This window comes from Gekko japonicus, unplaced genomic scaffold (genome assembly GCF_001447785.1).
Source record: "Gekko japonicus isolate JY-2015 unplaced genomic scaffold, Gekko_japonicus_V1.1 scaffold3378, whole genome shotgun sequence".
Lineage (NCBI taxonomy): Eukaryota > Metazoa > Chordata > Lepidosauria > Squamata > Gekkonidae > Gekko > Gekko japonicus.
In genome coordinates, this window is record NW_015170375.1 from 78,026 (window position 1) to 98,464 (window position 20,439).

General features: G+C 46.5%; 1 protein-coding gene across 1 annotated transcript in view; it reads right to left on the bottom strand.

Moving 5' to 3' along the window:
- Positions 1-20,439, bottom strand: part of CLSPN (claspin) — a 38,745-nt gene that overhangs the window by 758 nt on the left and 17,548 nt on the right. Inside the window, exons 12-25 of the mRNA XM_015418244.1 lie at positions 18,746-18,948; positions 18,110-18,174; positions 16,232-16,437; positions 15,610-15,770; positions 13,797-14,023; positions 12,301-12,409; positions 11,543-11,613; positions 10,141-10,243; positions 6,252-6,416; positions 5,990-6,111; positions 4,787-4,917; positions 3,675-3,771; positions 1,782-1,864; positions 463-624 (exon numbers count right to left, since the gene is read on the bottom strand). Of these exons, the coding sequence (XP_015273730.1) occupies positions 463-624; positions 1,782-1,864; positions 3,675-3,771; positions 4,787-4,917; positions 5,990-6,111; positions 6,252-6,416; positions 10,141-10,243; positions 11,543-11,613; positions 12,301-12,409; positions 13,797-14,023; positions 15,610-15,770; positions 16,232-16,437; positions 18,110-18,174; positions 18,746-18,948 (1,905 nt within the window). The remainder of the gene's footprint in view (positions 1-462; positions 625-1,781; positions 1,865-3,674; positions 3,772-4,786; positions 4,918-5,989; positions 6,112-6,251; positions 6,417-10,140; positions 10,244-11,542; positions 11,614-12,300; positions 12,410-13,796; positions 14,024-15,609; positions 15,771-16,231; positions 16,438-18,109; positions 18,175-18,745; positions 18,949-20,439) is intronic.

A 20,439-nucleotide genomic window follows, 5' to 3' on the forward strand; every position in this document is an offset into this window, starting at 1 on the left:
GAAGAGGAGTTTCCAAAACAGGATTGCTGCAGACATGCCAGAAAAATGCAAAAGATATAAAGCAACATCCCTGGGGTTCATGTGCCCTAAGTTTCAGGCAGAAGCCTTTCCTGGTATTGGTACCCAAGATCCTTTAATGTGGGTATTTGATATCACGTGTAGGAATTCCTGCAGTGCTGTGACTCAATCACAACTCTAAGCAGTGGTCTAGACTTTGCATCTATACACAAGCATGTGCACAGCCCGACCCTTCAAAGCTTTGGAACAGACACGCTCCCTCCAAGTGCACCTAAGCTGTTTTTTTCAATGGTATGGCAAAGATGCTGCACCTTAGCTGAAGATCACAGCTGTCTCAATCTGCTGGTGAGTCGTGGGTGCAAACTCTGCCCCAGACAATTCTGCCCTAGGTACAGCAGAGTAACTGACCCTCCCCCACACAAACATCCCTTAGCAGAGACCTACCTGGGGCTTGGACGTCTCCCTTGCCTCCTTGCTCTTCTCAGGGGAAAGTGTCTGGAAGATGAAATTGCGTGAGTTCCGGGGGGCATTTGGGTTGAGGTCCGACATCGCTGACAGTTTCTGAAGGACGGCTTTAGGCCTATTCAGCAGCGATCCATTCTTTAGCTGTAAAGAGGGGGGCACATAGGTACAATCATTGTTCCCTCAAAGCTGAGTTAGTGTGAGCTAGCTCACAGTTTTTTAGCCTCCGGCTCACACCTTTTCGTCTTGGCTCAGGAAGGAGGGCTCCAGAGCAAACTGATTTATGCAGCGGCCAAATCACTCGCTCACAATTTTAATGCCAGGAGCTCACAAAGTAGAATCTTTGCTCACAAGACTCCACAGCTCAGAGGGAGCATTGGGTACAATGTACATAAAATATCTGCAAGCCATACAAAACACCACGGTTTAGTACACCGAACACGACTCCAAACAACCAAATTATACTTTTCTCACAGGGAAACACTCTACAATCAAGGCAGGGCTGGGGCCCAGTTGGCAGAGCATCTGCTTTGTATGCAGAAGATCCTGGGTTCGATCCCGGGCATATCCCGTTTTCGCAGGTGATGTGAAATACTTCATCCTGAGACGCTGGAAGGCTGCTGAAGAATGGGCAAGAGCGGCCTTGATGGTCTGACTCAGTAGAAGGCAGCTTCATGTGTATTCAGGCAAGCTATTAATTTTGGAAGGGACCACAGCTCAGTGCTAAAATATCGGCTTTGCATGCAAAAAGTCCCAGGTTCAATGCCTGGCATGAACAGCTGAATAGGACCAGGCAGTAGGTGATGTGGAAGACCCTTCCCTTAAATCCTGGAGACCTGCTGGCAGTCAGAGAAGACAAGATTGACTGTTACAGACCAAGAGCCTGAAGGCAGCTTTGTGTGTATGTAGTAAAAGTCTTTCATGCCTTCTGTGTATGTAGAAACTGGCTGTATTAGAAATGTGTTACAAACATAGATACTGGAAGTCAGACCGACCCAGTATAGATAGTGCTGATTAGCAGTTGAACTCTGTGATATTCAGCAGTTGATCTCCCCCCCAGTCCTGTACATTAAGAAGCCAGGGACTGAACACCCAGGGTCTTCTACTTGCAAAGCACACGGCTCTACAATTGATCTCACATGTTCAAAGACAAGGGCAATAACCTGCCATACACTCCAGCATCCATTACTCAAAATGATGCCCACATTCATTTTTAGGGGGTGGAGGCAGGGGAGATCTATCCGGTTACACTATGAAGGAGGGGGAAATCATCCTCAAATTTAGGCCACAGAGCTACTCACCTGTGGGTTGCTGGAAGACTGTAAAGTTTCAAATGGATTCCTGGGTATCGATTTTGTTTCCTGTACTGCTATTACTGAGGGTGCTAGATGGAGGAGAACAAAGAAAGAAAGCTTTGTAAATCTGGGATGGCGTTGTAGTGGTGTTGTGCAGAGGAGAAGAGTTGGTTTTTATACCCCACTTTTCTCTATTGTAGGAGCTGCAGTGGCTCAAGTGGTTAAGACGCTGAACTGCAGGCTGTGGAAGGTCAGTAGTTCAGCAGTTCGAGACCCGGGTTGCCGCATGACAGGGTGAGCTCCTGTCTCTAGTTCCAGCTCCTGCCAACCTAGCAGTTCGAAAGCAAGAAATTGCAAGTAGATAAATAGGTACCACTTCGGTGGGAAGGTAACAGCGTTCCGTGCGCCTTGGTGTTTAGTCACGCCGGCCACATGACCACGGAAACGTCTTCGGACAGCGCTGGCTCTTCGGCTTTGAAACGAAGATGAGCACCGCAACCCTAGAGTCGGACTCGACTGGCTTTCGAGCAAGGGAACCTTTACCTTTACCTTTCTCTACTGTAAGGCGTCCCAAAGTGGCTTACAATCGCCTTCCCTTCCTCTCCCCACAACAGGCACCTTGTGAGGTAGGTGGGGCTGAAAGAGTTCTAAGAGAACTGTGGCTGGCCCAAGGTCACCCAGCAGGCTTCGTTTGCAGGACTGCAGAACCAAACCCAGTTCTCCAGATTACAGTCCGCTTCTCTTAACCACGACACCATGCTGGCTCCGCAGAGCCAGAAAGTCAATTAGACAAACCCCTCAGACGGAGTCATGCTGGGTCCAGCCAAAGAGGAAAGGTTAAGTCACAGTTTATAGACCACTACTTGGGAAGAGAAGCAAATGTGTGACCTGCTACAGATCTATAAAATGTATAGAGATTTCCCATGAGAGTTGAATCCAGGAGTTCAAGGCAATAAAGACAATATGGTGTTTCTTTTTAAGTGCATGGGTTTCCTGTCTCAAAGACAATTCCCAAATCTGAAAATAAGCAACAGAGTGCCAGCTATGCTGCCATGGGGGTTGGGGAGTTCGTTCTGTGTCTTGGTAATTGCTATTGCATTCCTGTCTCTGCTGTTCTGCCTGTGCTGAAATGCTTATCTCTACAGATGTGCAGGAGGAGGTTGTATTGTCTGGAAGTCTCCTATGTACCGTGAGAGGCTACTGCTTCCCACCTTTCACCACCTAACGGTTTCCTAGCTGGTCCCGCGCGCGGGAGGGTAGCTAATTGGCCCATGCCGGGGTGGTGGTGGTGGTTTGCATACGAATGCCCTATATCCTATTATGCTCAATGGGTTACCGCCATTCTTAACATTGCCTGTGTTACTGCATCTATAGCTTTGCAATAAAAGTATAACTGTTCCTGAATGTGTGTACTTCGTTGTAAGCTGTGGGTTCTGACACAGAGGAGGAATAAAAGACAAACACCACCACAGCCAGCTCAATAAGAACCCTTCCCTATTTTCAGTCTACACAACTCTTTCCATCCTTGCCTTCTGCACCCCTTTCTCCTCTTCTTCCACACAGCCCCAAACCCAAAAACCACCAGGTATCTTCTCACGCCTTCCTATCAGGAACTGCAGGCCACTACAGACACCTGTCCAGTGGTTACATATTTAGAGCTGCAATACCAAGCATATTTACTAGGGAAGGAGTCCTATTGAACTCAACGAGACTTACTTCTGAGAATACATGCCTAGGATTAAACTGTGATGTGTCATAAGTGTAAAAAGCATATTTCAGGCACAGAACCTGATTCATGGAGTTTTGGGTTCACGGCTAGGATTTACAAACCCATTTGCCCATCCTAAGTAAAGGTTCTGCAAGCACTGGTAACAACACTTTGGTATGAAGCAGACTGACCTTTCTTTTGCAGGGATTTTTCAGTCAGTTTCTTAGCCAGTTTCATGAACTGGCTGTCTTCATCAACATCCTCCTCTTCCTTTTCTCCTCTCTCTGACTACAAATAAAAAGACCTTCATCACAGGAAAAACTAATACAAAAGCAGAAACAACAACTGGACTGAAACCCACTGTACTAATGCAACGCTTTTTTAAAAGCGAAATCACCTTGGGGGTCATTACACACATTGGCTGCAGTACCCTGATGAATGTCTATTCAGTAGCAGCCACACAATTTTAGCTGTCTCGCTCACATGTTATATTTTAGCTGTACACTTATTTTTCCCTAAAGAGCTAAGTGCACAAAACAGTCTTTAAACCACTGACGTATTATTTTAAGAAAAGCATGAGTTGTACAATACTAACATGGTTCACTTACACTCTACTTACAAAGCTTGTTAGCTGCTTTTCAAAATTTCTCTACATGCTATCACTGACTGCATTTGTTTAACCAATTATTCTTTGAAGTGATAATATACATCAGTCCAATTTGTGTTTGTGTAGGACTGAACTCCAGATTTCTTCATTCATAACCACCCAATGAAAACTTGAAAAGTCTACCGCCAATGTTGGCATGAAGAAATTTAAGTTAATATTTTTATTACCAATATTTGTTATCTTTGATGCCTTTGTTTACACCCAATCAACAATGCTAAGTAGTAAACCAACCAACCAACCAACTTTTCTGCATCGCCCTGACCTGGATAGCCCAGGCAAGCCTGATCTCGTCAGATCTCAGAAGATAAGCAGGGACGACCCTGGCAAGTATTTGAATGGGAGACCTCCAAAGGATACCAGGGCTGGGAGGCAGAGGTAGGCTATCAAGCCGCTTCTCTGAATGTCCTCCATGACCCGGTAGGAGTTGCCAGAGGTCACCATGACTTCCAGGCACAGGCACGGACACACACACATGCAAAAATACAAAACGACAACCACCACCCCTTTTCTGAACCTTCAAATCAAGGGTGACAAGGTAGAACATCTCCAATTCTCTCACAATTATGTTTGGATAAAAGCAGGAAGTATATTAAAATAATCTTAGACGCAGCTCATCGGAAAGATCAAACCTGCTACCTGTTCGCGGAGCCACTGGTCCCTCTCGAAGCGATCCTTCCTCCACTTAGCCTCTGTTTCGTCGAGATGCTCTTCGTTCTCCTCTCCATCGTCAGCATCTTGGTGAAACATGTCCGCCAGAGAAGCATCATCTAGAACAATGGACAGAAAACGAATTATTTCCACCCAGAATCTTCTGAAAGATTTCCCTTGCGCGGTCAACAGATCAGAGCCGGGGTTCAAATTCTGCCTCCAAAATGGAGTTATGACCGTCTCACAGGGGGAAGAGACGGCACCTCAGCAGGGTCTGTGCCTGATGCAGCCTCTGGATGGCCAACTACATACATCCGGCTGCCTTACACCAGCCAAGACCACTGGGTCCTTCTACAGTTCAGTATTGTCCACTCCAATTGGGCAGCAGCTCTCCAAGGTCAGAGGCAGCTGTCCTGGTAGGTACCCAAGGTGCTGTAAGTAGAGATGTCAGGGACTGGACTTGAGGTCTTCTATGTGCAATTTAGATGCTCTGAGCCACCACGGCCCCTCCTGGTGTTAGAGCAGCAACCTTTGCTCTGAAGCCACATACAAGGAAACCAGGTCAGCTGCATTGGGCAGTGCAGTGGCCCCATCTACCCTTTCTCAGATCGTAAGCAGGTTAACAGTATTCTTTCAACTTTCAGTACCTAGTTCCAATGACTACAATAAAAAAAGAGAACAAAAATAGCCATTCTTTCGGCGATATGTACATTTCTTCCAGCATAGGAAAAGGGCAACTAGCTCTTCTGTTGAATGGCAGGGTACCAGAGCCAGGAACGGAACAATTACTTCATCTCTAACTCTTTGATCGTAAGTATAAAACTCCACCACATAGGTTAAATAGAGTCTCTGTCTCCCTGTGAGCACTCTCAATCATTTGAAGGTATTTGCTTGTAATGTTCCCACAAGGCTTGCTGGCAAAATAGTGCAGTGCACCAACAGAAAAGTTCTCCTATATTTTGGTATACACAGACTCAACAAAGATGCTGGCCAGTGTCTGGAAGATGGCCAAGGTTCTGCAAATCAAACCAGAAATCAAAGACCCCTGTCCACTAGGGGCTCTGTAAGCCTTGAGCTTTGCAAGAAGAGAGCTTATCAAGCATTTGGCAGATTGTATTATGCGGTTGGTGAACTGTGTTCAGCTTGGAGGAATCACAGGCTGACCAGATCAAAGAGAGAGGCAGTCTATACCTATGTTCTTCCACCGGAACCTCCTTGCTCGCCCAGGGCCATCGCTGTGTAGGTCTCCATCCGCAAGGTACCTCTCCTGATACAAGCGGAGCTGCCGCTTGTCTTCGTCCAGCATCACCTTCCTAAAAGAGTCCCCGCAGAAGGGAAGGGAAGCTTAGATCAGTCTTTATTCAAGAATGAGGCGGCCATTCTCCGGAAAGAAAAAGGCACTGCCCACTCATTAAGAGCGTGAAATTGCATCAGCGTATCTGCAGCTACTGACATATGTATTTTGTTGACTTGGTCCTGGAGTTCCACAGGGGTGGGGAGCTCCTCGTCAATGACTTCTTCTTCATACTCGTTGAGATCCTCGCCATCGTATTCGTCCTCACTTCCTACTTCGCTTCCTGACAGCTCAGCCTCGTCCTCCATGAAGTCCTGCAATTTACTGACAGGAGTAAGACAAAAAACATAAATATGTAAGATTTAACAAGCTACGCTATGCAGAGACGGACTAAAGATCTGCCTCGTTCAGCAGCATCGATCCCTGATTGGCAAGGAATCTGTACTGGGGCTGCATTGCCTTCCAGTGGAAGAAGCCTTTGCCTGACACAAGAGGCTCACAGAATATTCCTTTTTTTTAATATTGTTTTAATATTGTTTTTATTTCATAAAACATGTCCAACACCAACACCACCCATGTGCAACTTCCAGGCATTAGAGACATAAATAAAATTCCATACAGTTTTATATCACAATCAATCTCAGTACAACTCTATCACTCTATTAACCTTCCATCTTAATCTTATAATCAAATTAACCTCTCAATTTCCTATTAACTGACTAATCACCCCCAATTTTTTAAACTTTCCCAAATACCCCGCCATCCTTCTAAACCAGTCCTCCTCTTGGTCTTTAACCTTTAACCCATTCATTCTACGTATCTTCATTGTAAGATACTCTAAAATTATTATATTATTCATTTTTTCCCTCCAATGATTAATCGTCAGTTCCTCAGCTTCTTTCCAATTCCTTGCAATCACTTGTCTTGCTGCTACTAACATCAAATTTATCCATTTACATTCCTCTTTTAACCTTAACCCTATACCATCCAAACTAATAAGTGCCATTGCTTTAGATATTCTAACCCTTCTTCCCACAATCCCCGACATTTCTATACCAACCTGATCCCAAAATTTCTTTACCAAAGGACAATCCCACCACATATGACTGAACGTTCCCACCTCTCCACATTTCCTCCAACAATTTTTACTGCCTGATTTTGAAATACAGCTCAGCTTAACCGGTGTATAATACCATTTCTGTATCATCTTCAAACCCTGCTCCTGTATTAACCTAGACGTTGTAACAAAAGGAGGTAACCTAAAAATCCACATTCCACATCACAGGAAGCCTCCTTTTGTCAGAGGAAAGCCCCTCCACTAGAGGGACGGATCCCCAGGACCTGACCCCAGCTCTCCAAGGTCTCAGGTAAAATCAAGCTCTCTCGTTGTCCTGCTGCCAGCAAACCTCTGTACTCTGGAGATGCCAGAATCAAATGCAAAGCCTCCAACGCAAAGCACGTACTCTCTAACCTCCACACTAGAGTACGGTGGGCAACCTTTCTGACCGAAGTGCTGGAAAAAAAATTGCAACATCTACCTGTGAAGGTGTTGGTGTGTTAGGAAATGAGAGCCCCCCCCGGGGGGGGGCGCGGAGACAAGGTTTGTACTTCGCCAGACATGGCTGGAGCAAGCCAAACCTCACAGGCATTGCCAGCATCTCAAGGGTTTGCCTTGGCTGCTTGCTGTGCAGGTGAGAGAGGTGACAACAGGCATAACAGCCACGCCTGCTGCTTTCTCCTGCACTGCTGCTCCTAGCACTGCTGCCAATGCCTTGACTGTTTGCGTGGAAATCTGGCCCTCGGTGCCAAGCAAAAGGGTCTAGTCCACCTCACGTGGTGGGGTGGGAGGCTGCCTACCTCTGAACTAGAGCATCTCATGGGAACTGGGATGCCAGACACAACAAGGCATTATGACGTTACAGATACTATATTGATAGACACCAGGGGTCAAAGGGTCTAGTCCACCTCACGTGGTGGGGTGGGAGGCTGCCTACCTCTGAACTAGAGCATCTCATGGGAACTGGGATGCCAGACACAACAAGGCATTATGACGTTACAGATACTATATTGATAGACACCAGGGGTCATTTCCTGCAGGAGCGCACAGGAGCAGAGCTCCGGCAGTAAAGAGACCAGGAGGTGGGCACATGCAACAAGCACCACCCCCTGTTCCCAGCAGCCCTCAGTTAGAGCAAGAAGCAGCCAGGTAAGCTGCAGAACCCCCCCCCCCCCCGGGCCCCCTGATCCAAAACAGTCCAGTGGCACCTTTAAGACCAAGTTTTATTCAGGTCTCCTCTGCGAAGACCGATCTGCACATCCCCCCCCCCCATAGCTAGCAATCCAAAACAGTCCAGTGCAGCCTGAGTGGTGGGTGTTGCCTTCTGACACACTTCCGGTGATGTCAGGGAATGTGGCATATGCAAATAAGTTATGCTAATGAGTTATGCTAATGAGCTCCTGCACCTCTTTTTCTACGAAATGACCCCTGATAGACACTACTGCTTGAAATGGCAGTAGCCAACAGGATGTCAGCCATTCTAATAAATCTGACATCACTGAAGTTTTTACCATCTGGCTTTCAAACATACTTCGGTTAGCCACTCCCGGTATTTTGATGCCTGAAAGCAAGAACTCCTCTAGATTACAAACCCTTTCCTATCCGGTTGCCTAGAAAGAATGATTATTCCCATTAGGCAAATGGCTTTACAAGCTTGTGTTATGTGCATCAAGATTATTTGGAAAGCCTGGACAGCTCTGTCAATGGCTAAGCATTTCTGGTCCTCCCCACTGGGACGTAATTCAGGCTAGGATCAGGGATGCAAACGATTAAAGCGTTTAAATGATGGAAGGATTCCTTTACTGTTTTCAAACTTGGGTAAACATTTTAACACTAAGGTGAATGATGAGCACAGGTGTGTGTTATTAAGAGCCAGGAGAGAAAGGCATGGTCTACTTGGTTGACAAAAGCTGCCAAACTGGCCAGATAGGTGGGAGAACTAGGAGTGCAAAACCGGTACATATCTCAGAAAACTCTTGGACATGCTGCCTCCCCTGTGCGGAGACTGGCACCATCAAGATGGGCCTTGCCAGGGTCGTTCGCTGCACAAACTTGTCCAGGGAGCAATGTGCCAGAAGCTGCATGCGGGAGCAAGGGAGGGTTTCCAACCTGGCTGGCTTCCCAGTGAGAAGCAGCAGCAGACCTAGAGGTTCTGGGTTACGTTCTCATTTTAGATACCTTGCCACAACCTCAGAACCAGGCCTACATTTCGAAAGCATCACATACCAATGAACCCTTGTATTTTCTGTCTACATTAGCAACACACTTTGCTGAACTAGAACGGTCCTGCAGATGGGATGGCTGCAACCAGGGCTTTTTTTTGCAGAAAAAGCCCAGCAGGAACTCATTAGCATATTAGGCCACACCCATGACACAGCACATCTCATTAGCATATTAGGCCACACCCCCGTGTTACCAGAAGTGTGGTTATCCAGCCACACCCACCTTTTGCTTCTTATTCTGTTTACCTTGTTTGTTGTCAAAACCCTGGGCTTTTTTTGGAGCAGGAACGCCTTTGCATGTTAGGCCACACACCCCTAATGTAGCCAATCCTAATGAGTTCCTGCCACTGGGTGTGGCCTATTATGCTAATGAGTCCCTGCTGGGCGTGGCCAACTTGGGAGCCAGCCGGAACTCCGTTCCTGTGCGTTCCTGCCCCAAAATAGCCCTGGCTGCAACACTACAGCATGTCCACGGCAGTCGTGACTGACTCTCAGCCTGCATTTCACGTTCACATCATTCCAAAGATGGAGAGCTATGGAAGGGTCTGCCACAACAAAGTTCTAGTGGAAGCGCAGACTCCCCGTGCTCGCCACAGAAAAAAAAAGTATTCATTTTTTCAGGTGAGCCTCTGGGCAACTTTTTGGCCAGCATGTTTCATATTCAACCAATAGAAACTTTTTTGGGTTGTTCCGATTTATTGAAATTCAGATAACAGAGCACAATTACAACAGCGTTTTGTTTTTATCAACAAGACTAGGATGGACTTACAATTTCTTCGTCACTCCTTCTCTTTGTCGCAACACCTCCTCTTCATCATCATCATCATCGACTTCCACTTCAGTTTCACTCTCCTCTTCCTCCTGTTCACTGTCTTCTTTATCCTCCTCATCTCTTTTGCTCTTCTTATCCTATCGGTCCAGAAAATCATGGGTTCAGAAATCCTTGCGGCATCTTACCAGCTCCATTATCACTCCCTGCAATCTTTATTTTTATTTTATTTACATTCAGGCCTGTCTTTCATTCAAAATTATCCCAATTGCAGGGCTGCACATATACTGTAAATTCTGGAGGAGCACAAAAAGCCTACAGAGTTGAGGTGGAGGGGAAACGAGGCTATTTCCTCCAGAGGAATTTGACATGTAGTTGCGAGATCACAGACACAACCGCGGGTAAGTCTTTTCTTTTTTTTGCCGTTTGTTACCCATGCGCTTAAATGAGGAATCGACTGATGGCTCCTTATGGAGTTTGTGATGATGCGCATATTGTGGGGGGGGGGGAGGGAAACAACGGCACAGAATCCAGATGGCCTGATCAGACCATTCCAACGGCATGAGAGAGCCTGCTTGAGTGACCAGACAGGGGAAAGTCCGTCCATGGCCTGCCGCAACCCGTTTACTACGGGACGCTTCCCAGATGTTGCTCTCTGATCACAGCCAGAGAGAGGCATCAATTCACTGCAAGGGGCTGTAGGCTCGCTTTAAACAGAAAGGTAAGTTTCTAGACTTTATGGTCGCAGAGAGATGCTTGAAAGCATGAGATCGATGCCCGATGAGAGATGGCTAGCTGAATTAATGTTTCCAAAGGGTTTGGGTCTGAATGGGAAAAACACACACACACAAACAAACAAAAGGAAGGGGAAGGCTGGTGTCCAGAAACAAAAATGATACTATAGCATATGACACACTCCAACTACTTTAAATGATCTCCTTCAAGGACAGGAGACTCTTGAACCATCTTGTTCTAACACTAACAGCTAATTTGGCTCACTTTGAGAGGGTTGTGTTGTTTCTAAGTACACTGTCCACTTCTCCTTTTGTTTTTCCAGCACTTGGAGCTGCCCCCTTCTACCCCTGGCACAGAACTTCAGTGCCTTGCTAAGCTCTTCTCTGTCACCAGTAAAGGCAGAACAAAGTATGCAAAGGAAGAGAAAGACGTGCATGCTCAGAAAACCCGCATAATGTATATTGATTGAGGAACCAAGCTCCTCTAAGTGCAGAATTTCTGTTTTCCCTGGAAACCGACTATCAGAGGACTGGATCTGGTCAGTAGAAAACAAGCTAGAATATGGCCGTGTGCTTCGGAAGAGAAACAATTTCTGAGATAGCCACAAGTGTGTATGATGCTCAGTTCTACCATAAATTGCCGTAGTGTACAATACTCACATCTTCACTATCAGAGGCATGGTCATCTGTTAAAAGCTGGAAGTCTCCAAACTCTTCCTCCTCTTCATCTTCCCCTTCCCTATAGGAAAGATAAATTTGTGGTTTTTTTTAAAGTATACCTCACTCAGCAGCTGGAATGTAACAGGTTTGGCATGTAGCTGAATTGCTGTTCAGGGTGCCGCAGCTAATTTCCTAGGACACAAAACTGCCTGTAGGACAAGAAGTGTTACAGCACCTTAAAGAGCCACTTGGTCTATCATGACAATCTCAGGTGCCACAGCACTCAAGTGTCTTCTTCCTGCTATAGACTAGTCACGGAAAATCTTCTCGAAGCCACAAGATGCATAACAGGAAAAGTAGCAGCACCTACTAGGGATTAGGCAGACAGAGACCTTCTGTTTGATCGACCTCCTGATGGCACCTGGTATTTTTGGCCACTGTGTGACAGAGTGTTGGACTGGATGGGCCATTGGCTTGATCCAACACTGGCTTCTCTTATGTTCTTATGACTGAAAACCTTTTATAATCTGAGGCAATAAAGGATGGCTGGATTTTTTAAAAGCTTCACTGCAATGTATCATCTAGCCTGTCCTTCAACATGCATGCCCTGCTGGGCAAGTGGTTGGTCTATCTCTCAAACACAAACATACCCTCATCTCAGTGCACAGCCTTTTGGGCAGACACATCTGACCCCACTCCACTGAAGCAAGTGGGGAAATCTCTACAGAATAGAAACATTTGCACATCTCAAACTTCCACACTTCACCTGTCTGTTGGGAAGGAGCCAGAACAGAGAGCCAGCGCTTCAGCCATGGGATCTGAGCGGCTCTCTTTCTTCAGCTGGGAAGATGTTGATGAGGTCTGAGTGGGAGCATCTAAGGAACCAGAGTTGAGAAGGCATTAGAATATAGATGAGCTGTCAGCAGCCCGCAGGCAGTCTTGGGCTTGCCAAAGATCACCCTGGAGACCACAGACAGACAGCTTTCCCTCTCCTCTGGCAGTTTATGCAGCCATGATAATGACAGCAGTAAACAGAAGTACTCACACACTAGAGGTGTAACACAAAAACAATGATAAAGAGAGTGTTATAAGGATTATATTCAACATACTGCAGAAACAAATAAGGACAAAAGACAAGGTATAGCCGATTACATAAAGACAGAAATCCTCGTCAAAACGGCACACAGAATACCACATTCAGCAAGTAACAGTGATGACAGATGGCTAACTGAAATCCATTTTGAAGCTGATCTTCACCAGGAAAGCTCCCAAGTTGTATGTAGTCTCGCATCTGCTCATTCAGAGACCTTGGGTCACTGTGGCAATTCTTCAGAGGCAAACATTCAACATTTCTGTGTGTGTACAGTTACACCAATAACAGAGGGAATTTGCATTGATACAAAGAGGAGGCAGCCATTTTCAGCTATACTCACTGTATCAGGTATAAGTCAGCAAAAGCCGCAGCCACAATAATAATGGCAAGGCTATAGCTCAACCTCAAAACATGTTTTGTTTTGTTTAAAAAAATCATGCCAGGATAACCCAGTCACATATCCCTAGTCTTTAATGCTGCTGCTGAAGCAGCCGCATTTCCTCCTCCTCGTATCTCAATATGCAGTGAGTGGGCGACTGATGGAGTGGGGCCCTCCCAAAAGCTCCATATGTTACAGCCAAGGCCATCCTGTCCACTCGGTGCCTGCCTACAGTGCCAGAGGTGGAGGGGTGCCAATTGGTCCTGTCACCGCCCTGCCTGCCCACAGCATCAGGGTCCGCCTCACAAGGTGTGTCCCTGGCCCCATGAGGCAGCCTGCCGGAGCCTGCTCCTTCCTTTTCTCCCTCTGTTGGGGGGGTAGGCACTCTTCCACCTTCTCTCCCCTGTGGTGCAAGAGACAAGAAAGGTGGGCACCAGCTTTCCACCTCATCACAGTGCATGGTGGTCAAGTGAGGACAGCAGGCAATGGCAGCAAATTAATTTGCCGCCGAAGGCACCAAAACTCCTTGGTCCAACCCTGGTTCTAGCCACCCAGGTATAAAAAAAATGAACAAGAAATGACCATACATTTCCAGACAACACAGCTAAATGTGTTGGATGGAAATACATGCCCATTAACCGCCTTCCTTTAGTCTGCATGCCGAGTGCTGTGCAACATATTCTTGGGGCAAGGATTCTGTGCCAAGCTGTTGGAAACACGGTGCTCGAGTCCAGCTTCAACACAAAGACCAGGCTCTGTTTTGCTGTCGGCATTAATACTCATCACTCACCCTGAGACGCAAACTTCCCAGAGCAAAGATTGAGCAGTTCCTCGATGTTCTGCTTGTTGTTGCTATCGCCATTGGCAGAGGGCTTGTTCTGGGAGGCGAACTGGCCAGAGCAGAGACTTAAGAGTTCATCCATGTTAGCATCCATTGCATTCTCATCCATGCTAGCCAAAGGAAGGTGAGTCTTGGAAGACTGGTATTTATTCCGGTGATGACCAACGTTCAAGAAACTGAAAGGGGAAGGGGGGGGGAAACGTCATGACTACCATTTATTGCTTTAAAGTCCTGGTGCCTCACTGGAGATTCAGATGGTTTGAGAAGTAGACAGTCATAAGCTGCAAGTACTCCAGCATAGTTTAGGGTGGCTTCCCTCATCACAGCACTCCTAACCTGCTCAGAGCAGCTCCACAGACCTTTTGTCTAAAGCAAGGATACACACGAATTCACTTGTGTCAGCTTCGATGTTCTCAAAGGCCATTCTATTCTACAAAAAGTGGTCCAGGAGATGAACATATTTTTCCTCAAAGAAATGAAAGATTAAGGCCCATGGTGAAGTCGACATCATCCAGCAACAGGGATTTATGGAACATGTTTCAGGTAAAGCTAAGGGATTATATATACAAACCCAAAGAAACGTGCAATATATTAAAGCATGGAATATAATATGGAGCCATTTGAAAATGTTTTATTTCTTAACATCCAAAACTGCATCTTGGTTCAAACCGGAGCCAGATAAAAAATATTGGGGCCACAATGAGAGAAGCACGATCATGTAATGCCTTTTATTACGGACAAATTATTTTGGTTCTTTTTCTGGATTTTGCAAGGGCCGATGTGGCTGTTTACAACTTATTTCTACTACAGGGGCCACATCCAGTCTCAAAGCAGTTGGCAGCCCTCTAGTCTGAAGGATCAGCAAGCTTCACATCTGGCTTACAGATCAGAGATCTATCACAGAGGCAGTAGCCTGATCTTATATGAAAACAGCTAAATGTTTTGGGTACTATTTATTTGACAAAAATGTATATCCTGCCTTTTTGCTCTCACAAGGGCCACCAAATCGGCTAACAAAGTAAAACATACACCATAAAATCACATTTTAAAACCACCCCCAGAAAACGATCATTAAAACCAGAGCTAAAAATCTAGTCTAAAAAAAAAGGCGATAGAAAACACTGGCATCATTAATTGACCTTGTATAGTCATCAGGAAGAGCTCATCAGTGGAAATCTGAACACGAATGTTTCTGCAGCCCAGAGAAGCTGATCTGGAAAGCTAAAGCTAACAGCACCAGGCCTAGCCACTCAGTTGCTCTGAGTCGACTAGCAACTTCCAGTTTTGATATTCAGGAAGAAATCAAATCATGGAAGAACTGACTGAGCGTGTTTTGTAATTATTTATGGGTACCATAGGAGCTGCGGTAGCTGAACTGCAGGCTGTGGAAGGTCGGTAGTTCAGCAGTTCGAAACCCGAGTTGCCGCATGACGGAGTGAGCTCCCGTCTCTAGTTCCAGCGCCTGCCAACCTAGCAGTTCGAAAGCAAGAAATTGCAAGTAGATAAATAGGTACCACTTCGGTAGGAAGGTAACAGCGTTCCGTGCGCCTCGGTGTTTAGTCATGCCGGCCACATGACCACGGAAACGTCTTCGGACAGCGCTGGCTCTTCGGCTTTGAAACGGAGATGAGCACCGCAACCCTAGAGTCGGACTCGATTGGCTTTCGAGCAAGGGAACCTTTACCATAGGCTCTGAAAACTTTAACAAGTATTTTTGAAAGTGTTACCCTGCACAGAAGTGCTACCGTTATCCACCACTTACCCATCTGCATCAAGCAGTTGACTCTGGGTGTCGTCTTCCAGGGAGAATTGGAACTGAAACCTGGCAGCAGCCGGATTGGGGCTTTTCTCTTCAGGAGTCGCATTGTAGAGGTCTTGGGAGTCCTCTATGGGAAGAGAAGGCTCAGACGCCTTCCCCGAACTCTAAGCAAATCCAAAACAGAACACATTTAGATAAACAAATGGTTGACTGGAAGACAGGCCTTACCCTAATGTGTCAGCTATGCTGCCATGGGGGTTGGGATGTTCTGTCAATGTCTGTGTAAATTGCTTTCACATTCTTCTCTCCACTTTGCGCTGAAATGCTTATCTCTAACGAAGTACAGGTGGTGATGTGTGTTGTCTGTCTTCCAGGCCAGCCGTGGGAGCCGACCCATTCCTAGCTTCGCATAGTAACGCTTGCTGGCTCTAGCCCGCGCGTGGGAGGGTGCCTAATTGGCCAGCGCAGTGGGGGGGTGCATACGAATGCCCCATATCTTATTAGGTTCAAGTGGCAACTGCTATTCTTAACAGTGACTATGTTAATGCATCTATGGCTGTGGGTTCTGACACAATGCAAATCAGAACCAAGAATGGGGGAGGCTGGGGGAAGAGAGGACACTTACCTTGGATGCAGAGCTGATAAAGCCGGTTTTGAAAAAGCCGGGAGAAGGAGAACGGACAACACCAAGAGCCGAAAGGAAGCTGCCTCCACGAGCTGCCTGCTTGTTACAGGGCTGGTAGGAGGGGATCATGGAGCTGATTAGCTCAAAGCTGCTGTTGTGGCTGTTCTCTTTGGCCAAGGTCGGCAGCAAGAATGAATCTTCGTCTTCTGAAGGAGAGGGTGGACGAGACAGAGAGAGTCGATAAAACAAAACTAAGGAAATGAACGGGGGGGCAGTCTCGGAGCTGCTACGGAAACAGTGTGCTAAAAGCCTAGATGCTACAAACATGCCCAGCCGAAGCCAAACTGTATGTAACACTTCAGTCCAGTGAAATCACCCATTAGCACACCATGACGCACCACATTATTTTCTTTCTTTCTTTCCAAATTATTTTATAAGACAATTTCTACTACCGGAACAACAGATTTCAACTACAGCCACACGCTTCTGGAACTGGCATGCCTCCAAAGGAAGGCAAAGGTGGTGGCGGGCCAAGTGAATTTGTGGGGGAGAATATTCGGCTATGCTGTGGGGTGGGTCTGCTAAACTACAGATGCATTCCAAGAAATTCAGAGCCATACATGGGCCTCACAGAAGGTTAGGCCAAGAGCTACCCAGTGAGGTCTACCCAGCTAGCGACGTGGCATAGCAGGGATTGAATTAGTTTCCCTTCAGTTCCAGCCCTTTAAAATAGGACACTGGTGTTCTGTGGTTTAAAAAAAAAACACCCTCTCATGTATCGGCGATTCAAAGGCTATTGCCTTGCAAGTCAAAATCAGCCCAAATGAATTTAGAATATGACTGGAAGGAAGCTATATAGACCAGCACAGTGCTATCCAGTGGAATATCACACTCTCACATATATACAGAAACTAGGCTTGCCAAGTCCCCCCGAGGGGCGGGGAAACCTCCGCCCCAGAGGCCTGTTCCCCGCCGCCGGTGGATCGGGCCCCGGGGGGAACCCCACCCCCACGTGCACGTCACCAGGAAGTGACATGACAACGCCGGGCGTGTTGGGGGCAGGGCCATGACCATCCGAGGGAAAACTCTATGGTTTTCCCTCGGACAGTCGTGGCCCCGCCCCCAGCGTGCCCGGTGTCGTCATGTCACTTCCTGGTGACGTGCATGCGGCACGCGCGGACTGCACGCACGCGCTCAATCCGCAAGCCGGGAGTCCCTCGCTGCGGCGATTTTTTCACTTGGCAACCCTAACACAAACCCGCAAGTATGCCAATGCCATATGCCCATTAAAGCCTCCAGCAAGGTGCCCCTTCCAGAGGCACCTTCCAAATTAGAGACCTATTTTAGTAAATAACCAGCATTGACTCACCCCACTTCCCCACAGGGGAAGTCAAGACCAAAAGCAAAATTATTTTAACCAGGGGGCAGAGGGGAAAGAGCTGGTTCCTAGACCTTAACTATGGAAATCGGTTTCATATGGAAAATAAAGGAGAACTTATTTACAGGACCTCCCAGAAGAATATTTTCGGGCTCATATGTCACCGTTGGCCTGGAGATAAACTCAGTGGCCCCCACAGGCCTTACCCCACAGTTTCATGCATAAGGAAACATGTATCCCAGTCGTAAGACACAGATTGTCACTGCCATCCTAAGGAGAATTACACCCTTGGAACAGTGTTAACTCTGGGCTTAGAACCCCTCACTGCAAGATGATACAAACTTTAAACCATTATAAAGGGGGGAGAAAGAGATATACTTCTGGCCCCAAGATGGTCGCGTTCAGAAAGTCACCTCTGGGAACACAGACATTGGACATCCCTAGCGAATATACCCTCTTTTGCAATAGAAAATGTCTGCTACAGACATGCAACTGTTTACCTGGCTTGTCAGGCCTTTTACCCATGACATCGTCTACCTCAGCTTTCTCACTTGGAAGAGAATACCTGCAAGACACAAAATCAGCCCAAACATAAGATGACAGTTTGAAAAAGTTAGCAAGAAAAGTTCAATAATGACAGCATACAGAACAATATAAAGACACCATTGTAAAATAGTGTTTCTCAAAGCACAGTTGACATTATCTACTTTGTTACAAGATCACAACTTGTTGTGGGTCAAATCCCACAGATTGGTTTCACTACTGAAAGTGCTTTCCTCCGACTGAAGGAGGAGCCCCCCCAACTCAAGACGAGCGTGTCTGAGTGTCCTGCACCAAGGGAAGGCTCCTTCTGCCAGAAGGACAAACCTCTTCTAGCAAGACAGATCTGCAGGAATCCGAATCATTTTGTAATTAGTAGTTTGCAGAATTTATTTGCCACGACTCCAGACATCCTTACAAGGTAAACCGTGATTTTTAACCACATAAAAATGGTTTAAAATGAACAATCAAAACCACACATTAAAACAGCATTAAAAACAAGTCTCAAAAAGGCTTGTAATAAATGCAGTACTTTTAATGCAAAGTACAAAATTTCATTTTCGTCTGTGAAAGGGGGGGAAAAACGAGACTGTCACCCCATTTTTGAAGAGTTATCCTTGAAAAGCAGCAGCGTCGACTCAGTGGAGGAAAGTTTAGGAACAGCCCTGCAGAGCCCCGGCTTGGCTGTTTGCTCTTCATCCACCAATTCTTTATCTGTCTCCTTGTTGCCATCGTCTAGGCCCTGTTCTTCAGGCTCCTCGTTGTCCTCTTCTGCCTCTTCAAGAAAATACTCTGCAGTCTAATAGAACACACAAGCACCAAATTCCACACAAACTTCAGACAGAAATCGATGCTACTGGTTTTAAATACAGATGTTCACTTGTTTAAAGTCCATGCTGTTATAAACCAAGGGAAAAAACTCTGCTGCCCCAAGACATAGCAATGGTCACGGTCCTACTTGGCTTCAAAAGGAGAAACAGACCAAACCATGGCGGTGCATATGTCTGATCAAAAGATTCCATGAATACTAAATAGGGGTACCAAATGCTCTAATGCCAGGGGAGTAGGGGAGGGGAATACCCTCCTTGTGGGTCTCTTCAAAATTGGGCACAATTGGAAACAAGTAGACCTTTGGTCTCAAACAGCCTGGCTCCTCTAACAATATCTGGACATCTCTCTGGATTTGCCAGTTACAAGTTTCTAGTCCTTATGGATACTGAGTCTATTTTGCCTTTTTAAATGCCTTACCTGCCAAAGGCTCAGACAAGAGCCTGCTCAACCACTCTTACAGAAACTTCCTAACTGTAAGAGTGGTTGAGCGGTGGAACAGTCTGCCTCGGGAGGTGGTGGATGCTCCTTTGCTGGACGTTTTCAAGCGGAGGCTGGAGGACCATCTTTCGGGTATGTTGTAGGTATGTAGGGCTATCTTTCAGCTATGCTCCTGCAGAGTGCAGGGGGTTGGACTAGATGACCTGCAAGGTCCCTTCCAACATGCTATGATTCTATGATAAGAGGAGTTACAGGAGGGGGTGCCAAAGGCCACAGAGGGATGTTTCAACTCTTTATGTTTCCCTGTACCTCCTGCCTGCCACTATCCCAAAAGTCCCTTCCTCTTACCCAGATAACAGATGCAGCACTTAATTTCTATAGAAAAATGTCAGGGCTAACATCTGGGAATATTGCTCTCTAACCTGAAAGCCCTTCCCTCTAACATGTGGGGACTCTTTACAGCAGGGGTGTCGAACTCATTTGTTATGAGGGCTGGATCTGACATAAATGAGACCTTGTTGGGCCAGGCCATGTGTGTCATAAAATAATGCCAGGTAGCGGAGATATAAACTTTATAAACGACACATACACAAAGGGGTTTTTTTTAACTTTAAAACATGCTCAAAACATTAGCACTCTTGCAATATTTTGTTTATTTAACAGTGTCTGATAACTGACACTTCTTGCTCTGAATTACTGTGTCAAAATGTCTGCGCTGTTGTAATCTTGAGTATGCTGTTCAGGTGTGTATCTGTAAGCTGCAAACCTATGATGATGCAGCAGCAGCAGAACTGGAAGAAGCAGAAGACAGCCAGTTCCACTGCGGGCCTGAGAGAAGCCCTCTGGGGGCCTGATCTGGCCCCCGGGCCACATATTTGACACACTGCTGTACAGTTACTCAGAAAGCAACTAGGCAGATGCAGGTAACTGAGCCACAGAATCTGCAACTGCCTCCTCAGCAGCATACAAGGGCCACGCAACGTGGTGCATGATACACAAAATGCCACAGGAAATTAGGCTG